Below are 7392 nucleotides of genomic sequence, written 5' to 3' on the forward strand. Positions count from 1 at the left end.
TTTTAGTCTGTGTTCTCATTTTTTAACCTTTTCCACTCCACCCCTGTTTACATAGACTCGTTTTTGTCTTTTTTAGGAGGTTACAGGGGGTCTTTAGGGGGAGATAGCAGGTCAACAGTAGATGTCACATAGAAGTGGTGTACATCATCTGAAAGCTGGGAACCTGGAGATTAATTTGAGATGCAGCTCAGCACAGCAAAAAAAACACAAGAGCTCAGCATTCATCTGATCTCTCTCTCTCTCTCTCTCTCTCTCTCTCTCTCTCTCTCTCCAGGTGGTCACAGGTGACCAGCTGGTGGTGATCGAGCGGGGTGTCCTGATTCGTCAAGCTGAGCTGTCTCACGGTGGCGTCTACCACTGCCAGGTGGAGGAGCACGGCTACCACTGGACCGCCGTCACCGTCCGCCTCGCCGTCTGGAGCCCCTCGGCCAATCGCCTCCTCGCTTCCTGGTCCGCCGCGTCCTATCAGGGCGCGGGCACCCAACCCTGGTACGAGGACGTGATGGCGCTGATTCACCCCGGAAACCTCGGCCAGCACTGCCGGGCGCTGGGATACCGCCCCCCGCGCAACCACCGTCGCCACGGTGGCATCGTGGTGGAGCCGAACAAGGAGAAAGAGAAGGGGGAGAGGCACAAGCATGGAGGAGGAAGAGGAGGAGGAGGAGGAGGAGGAGGAGGAGGAGGAGCGGGAGGAGGGGGAGGAAGGGCAGCGGGGAGGAAGAGCAGGAGCAAGCCGCAGCAGAGGGCACCGAGGAGCGCTTGAATGTCGCGGAACAGGAGGGCAGATTTACAGTGACTTAAACACAGACACATCCATTTATATTAACGTCACACACAAACACGCACACACACTTAACTTATACACTGAGACACACACATACTGTATGTACAGAGACTATGACATGCGCATGCACTTATCTACAAACAAAAAAAGGCATCCTTTCATTATAGTGACAAACTTTTAAACTAAGCTACACACAAACAAACTGAAGTATGTACAGGAGGACGTGAAAGACTGTTGCGCCCGGACAAAAGACTTGTGAATACAAAGGAAAAAGTAGAATAAATTAGGGGGGCTGCGTGGCATCTTGAATGAAGAACGAACGGCGTGTCCAGATCACTCAGTTTGACTGACTCTGTGTCGTGACAAGGACATGGGCGGGGATGTTTTGGATCCAGACATAGATACTCAGCTTTTAAAAAAATCATCCAACCCTTCCGAAATTAGTGCAGCCTTAAAGGACCGTGCTGGTGGTTTTGCATGTTTTTGCTCATTGATTATAATTCACATACACACTAACAATGCTGCTCCAAAGCAGAACAGATGTGTTTAGATAGATTTCGTACCTTCCAGGCAGACACTGGTTTGCATTAAATTCAGTTTGCTTTGAAAACCGTCTTTACAGAAACATGCAAAATGCTTCAGACTTCAAAAACAGTCTCAAAGTCATGTTGCATTTTCCAAACTTGACTGTGTTGCGTTCAAGGACACTCCATCCTCGACCTTCTTGCTGTAGAATTGAGGGTCAACTGCTCAAAAGATTTTGATTGACAAGCTGTGTCATTGGAAAGTGAAAGCAAGAAGACAAAACAAGCAAGCATGGCTTCTGTTCACCATCGAATGTCAGATGTTAGAGCATCCTTGAACACATCAACAGAGACTGTTCTTACAGCCCAGTTGCACAGCAGTTTCAGAAATAGTCATGAAATTGAATGTATTGATTCTTGTACATAGACACGAATTTAGAATTTTTTTGTGATGGTCAGCACGAAATCAATTTGTATGTAATCCACGTAATTGTGAACCGGGAAGTATAAAGAGCGGCGAACACCACGTAGGGAGGATATCGGGTTGGATGAGTGGGTCAAAAATACTGGACTTTCGCCCAGGAGGCCGGTGTTCGTGTCCCGTGTGAAACCAAAAGTCAACGTTGATTTATTTGTCTTGTAACTTCCGTACCTAAGTTAGAGCACTTCCGGTGTTATTTTAACCCAAACCATGATCTTTTCCAAACTGAGTAGTTTTATTTTGAACAGACTGGAGTGGATATTGACACGTGCGTCACATGTTGCTGGACATTCGTAGGAGAAACCATGAAAAGTATGTTGTTGAAAGTCGTGCTGAGCATCACTAAAAAAGGGAAATTCGTGTCTATATACACGAATGAAATACATTAAATTTCATGAATATTTCACAAACTGCTGTGAGACTGTGTTGGTTCCTAAAACAGTTTGTGTTTTCAGCAAAGAACAAGAGAAGGTAAAAGAAAATATTCTCTGTGATGTGGGTATTTTTTGGAAAATAATCAGCAGTAATAGTTAATCAAAGAGCTTTGAGGAGGTAATTATTTACTGTGGAATGTGAATAGCAGTAAATAGCACTGATGAGTATTATGCTTCTTTTACCCCAGTTGGATATACAGTAAACCATCAGTTCACCTACAGTGAGAGTTTGGCTGGTTTCTTTAGATCGTTGGGGTCTGACCGCGAGATGACTGACCGTGACCACAAAGATGAAAGGCAGAGAAAAGCATAGCGACGGCTTTGATGAGGTTACAGATCTACTTTCCCAGGACGCCGCCGCCGTACAGACGCACTGCAGGAGATGTTTCCATTACAGTATGTTCTCCTCAAGGTTTAGAAATTCAATTAGCTGGTAACGTTCACAGACATATCTGGCACTGCCACGCAACAGAGAGTTTAGTATAGGTGTGGGGGAAAAGAAGACTGGTGTGTTTTATAACGTCAGAAAAAATCCTATTCTGAGTGTTGGTTTAGTTTGTCCCACATGAGTGCAGTGTACAGATTTAGAAAATATGTTTGTTGTAACGTGGGACTCCAATTTGCAGACAAATTTACATTTTTGCTTTGTAAGTTTCTTGGAAAAGAAATGTTTAGCTGCTATTAGATGAGGCACAATCAAGCCTCTCCAGTAACTAAAAAAAATAACTTTTTCCTCCTGACATTCATGATTGAATCTGTTTTAAATGGTTTTAATGAGTCTAAGCGTCATAACCAGGGTCACGACTTCTAGACTTTTTTGGTCAAAACACAGAAGAATATTTTAATTGGTAGTATTCAAAATCACATTTCTAGCATGTAGAAGCTGAAATGTTGGCAGTTAAATGAGCATACTGAACCCTGTAGAGTATCAAGATGCTTTTAAAGATGTTTTTCTGTAGTGTTGGATACAACATGGACAAGAAAACACATTTCGAAAAGGACCGCGAAGAGACTCTGTACAGAACATGCATGTTTTTCAACCTATGGCTCAGGACCCTAACTGGGCCGTTGGTGACTTTGAGTGACTTCCAGCTCGGCTAAAGAAGTGGAGTAATATACTGCTGGTCCCGTAGCTCCAGCTGGTAACGACATCTGGCTGTAAATTATGAAGCAGGCCCGATGTATAATAAAGAAGCCTTTATTATACAAAGTTGGAACTCGAGAAAGTGCTGAACAGGACTGGCGTCAAGTGGACGCTGGCGTGTGGGATTTGAGCGACTTCAGTGACTTTGCAAGGCAGTTAATAGTGATTTGTTCGTATTTGTTAAAATGTTAAACCAACACAACTTGTTCCACCTCTATTTAACTTCCTTCTTAGTGGTATTTATTTGTTTAGTCTGGAGTGAAACTGCGTGTTTCAAAAGTTGGGAGGTCAGATTTTTTGGGAAATACATCAAGCTCCCAATTTAACCATGATGTCTCACAAACTGGACGCTTATTTAAGGTTTTGTTGGTCTGTCTTTGTATGTGTGTTTGTGTGCCCACACATTGAAGTCTGCACGGTACCTTTCTTTTTTTGTTTTTCAAGATTTCCAATTGTTACCATCTGCTTCTGTTGATGCACCTTCCTCCCACTCCCACCTGTGGAAATCTAGATCAGTCCTGCCTGCAATTATGTTTATTTTTTTGAGAATCTGGCCCATCCCGCAAACATTTAAAGGTGCAGTGTAAATATTACACAGTGTTCCTTTAAAAGTAAAAACTGCTTCGGCTCGAGACAGCAGGAACTGAAATTTGATGGTTTGTGTTTCTGTTTTTCTGAGAGTCTATATTGTTTCCCAGAACAACGTATACAAAAAAACAAATGCTGAAACATCAGAACTGAGCTTAAGTTTAGAAAACGGAGACAGGGAAGGAGACAGACTCACTAAATTAAAACATTTATTTTGTATGGTTTACTGGAAGACAATGCAAGGTTTAGTCTAATAATAACAGCCTCTTATATTTTCAAATATGTAATCCCACAATGATGATGCTGACCACGCAATTCGGCCTATATAAGAGTAAATATATCCCACGCTAGGTCCTGTAGGATCCCAATCCCTTTGCACTGCTGGTTGTATGTATTTCTGAATGGTTGGGTGGGTGTGTTTGTACAGTATGCATCTGTGTGTATGTTTGACATGAGTGGGATCAGAGAGAGAGGAGCTAAAACACAGGTTCAGCTAGGCCAAGCCAGTAAATCTGCCAAACTGGGAACTCGGCAATGGGTCGGAGACACTTTTGATGCTGTAAGAAAAATCAACCCGAGCAGAGAGAGCCCACAGTAAATGAACATGGGCTTGGTTCTTTGGCTCTTTGGCTCTTTGGCTTCTTGGCTTCTTGGCTTCTTGGCTTTGGCCACATGAAAGAGCTAACCAGCGCTGAGCTACTTCTGAATGTGTGTTTGAGTAAAGAGACAGTTTATATGTTAGTGTGTTGCTCTGTTGAATGTTGAAAGTGTGCAAGTGTTATGTACAGACACGCCTCAGAAATTAAAAGGGTGTGTGGGTGAGTGTGAAGCTGGCAGTACGATCCAAATGAAATCAGGATTTGGTGTGTTTTCAAACTGCTGTCAAATGTGACATTTAGGGTACGACAAAACAGTTATTTTGTGAGCATTCACACACAATATCGTATGACTCGTAGCCACTGACATACTGTCTGGGCTGCAGACCTGTCTCCTAAAAATCACGTTCCCGAACAACTAAACTGCATTTTCAATTACGTTTGGAAGGAAACATTTTGTCGCGGATTACGTTTGTCTTTGACGTACTGTATCACAAACACTTTTGTAAGTCCGTGGACGGCCGCAGCAAGTGACGTACAGAGCAGGTGACGTAGTATATCGCGCAACCGCTAATGAAAGTTACATGGAATAATAACGTTATTGGTGTAATAACAAGCAAAGTCCAGTACTGGTGAGAGGGTGAGGAGGTGGATGGGTCCAATAAACACAGGACTTTCCCCCAGGAGACCGCTATTCGTGTTCCGTGTGAAACGTAGTCATTATAAGCCAAAACCATGATGTTTTTTTATTAAACCTAACCCAGTAGTTTTGTTGCCTAAACCTAACTAAGTAGTGTTGTTGCGTTTTGTTTCAATTTACAACCTTAACTTAGAGTGACCATATATTCAAACCCATAAACCGGGACCTTTACAGTAAGTGTACCACGCATTCATGCACACGCACATATATGCGCTTATGCACGCACCATAGGCGTGCTACTGTATATTACTATCTGGCCTTAATATGAGCTTTTATATCAGCATATCAGCGAGCGAAAATGTACTCTTGCAATGTGTGCAGAACGCAGCATTTTCGTTGCCAGGTACTTTACGAAGGCTCTTTTGAAAATACCGACTTTCTCTTCGGCATGACAACTAACGTGCTGACAAATTCTGTCGGATTTTGTTTTGTAATAACGAGTGGGACAGAACATGATAGATAGAACAGATATTTGTCGGGACTCTGGACACCCAGCTTGAAACCTGGACAATCTGGTCACTTTACCTTAACCACGTGTTTAAACCTGTTTAAACTGCTACCGTTATCGTGGCGTTTCCCTTGAAACGTAATTGAGAATGCAGTTTAGTTATGGAAACGTGATTTTGTGGGAGACACACAGGGTTACTGGACTGTTGAATGCTAACGTTGTTATATCTTGTTCCTTCAAATATTAAATACACAATTAAACAAGTATAGAGTATCAAAGTTAGCCCCCTCCTTGCTAGCTTCTGCTAGCACTATCGATAAATGCAAATCTAGCTTCAAGGAATAGTTCAACATTTTGAGAAATATGTTTATGCGTTCTTGCCGAGTTTTAAATGAGTAGATTGATGTTATGTCAGTGCGGTATGAAGCTACCAATAGCAGCTGCTTAACTTAGTTTTAGCACAAAGACTGAAAACAGGGAATGCAGCTCGCTTGTCAAACAATTCCTTTTAAAAATGGACATCTAACCTCAGGGACATTTAACTTTTTGAAAGGCAGATAAAAGAAACCTTCTCGCCGTTACATTACAGAAGCTAACGGCAGAGGCTAGCCAGGAGAGGAGGAGGGATTTCGGATCTCTATAAGCTAACGTTATGTGGCCATATGACATTGTTGACCAACTTTCAGGCACTATCGTGTTGGCAATTGTTGTTGCTGTGTTGACACGTTCTGCGAGCCAGACTGCAAACCCCTCAGGCAAACAAAGCCAAATGTGACATTTTCAGGCTTAATCCCTCTATTTTCCTTGTGAGAAGATGCCAACTTTTATTTCATTTCGAGTACGCTGCCAGTGTAAGATCGAGTTTCTGTTCTCTGCTCTCACGATGCATCCAATCCAACAACCTAAAGAATATGAAAACATTAAATCTTGTATGGTCTCCGGCTTGTGGATATTGTGTGTATATGAGTGTGTATATTTGTGTCCAAAACACCACACGAGTGGGAGGCTGAACTCCTACGAGACATTTTTATGGCGGACCATTTTAAACATTTAGTGTTTCCCTCAAAGACGCTGGTGCAGGGTTATTGCTCCTCGTTCATTACAACGGCCTCTTGTGTTTCACTCTGTTTTGCTGTAATTACATCTCAGTGTCAATATTCATGTGATTTTCCAGAACGACTTCTTTGCAGACGGAACGAAACTGTCCTCAACTGATCTCTTCTCATGTGCGGAGACTTTGTTTTTATGTTTGTAAATATGTATAAAGGTCTGCTTTCAAATGAGTATGTTTGTGTTTTGTGGTTTATTGCGCCAAGAAGAAATATATCCAGATACTGAACTACAATAAAAACACATATATACATGTATACAGATTTATTACACAGCGTTGTTGAATACTCGATTCTGATTGGTCTATCACGGCGTTCTACAGTCTGTTAGGTTAATTTCAACACTGAATGGCTCGCTGTACATTATCCCTTACATACTGTATAACATACAAGTGAAAACCATATTAAAGAGGACCTGTTATGCTGTTGTGCTTTTCCTCTTTCGTTCAGTGCGTTATATAGTTTTTTGTGCATGTAAAAGGTCTGCAAAGTTACAAAGCCCAAAGTCCACACCAAAGGGAGCTCCTCTCCGCCACAGAAACACATCTCCCTGAACTGCCTGAAAAGCAAAGTCCAGCCATTTC

General features: G+C 42.3%; 1 protein-coding gene across 2 annotated transcripts in view; it reads left to right on the plus strand.

The window, feature by feature from the left end:
* sema3h (sema domain, immunoglobulin domain (Ig), short basic domain, secreted, (semaphorin) 3H) overlaps positions 1-6983 on the plus strand; it is a 78594-nt gene extending 71611 nt beyond the window's left edge. For both annotated transcript variants that reach the window (XM_074644687.1, XM_074644688.1), the window contains exon 18: positions 275-6983. In XM_074644687.1, the coding sequence (XP_074500788.1) occupies positions 275-763 (489 nt within the window). In that variant the 3' untranslated portion in view covers positions 764-6983. The remainder of the gene's footprint in view (positions 1-274) is intronic.
* The last annotated feature ends 409 nt before the right edge of the window (positions 6984-7392 follow it).

Source organism: Sebastes fasciatus, chromosome 8 (assembly GCF_043250625.1).
Source record: "Sebastes fasciatus isolate fSebFas1 chromosome 8, fSebFas1.pri, whole genome shotgun sequence".
Classification (NCBI taxonomy): domain Eukaryota; kingdom Metazoa; phylum Chordata; class Actinopteri; order Perciformes; family Sebastidae; genus Sebastes; species Sebastes fasciatus.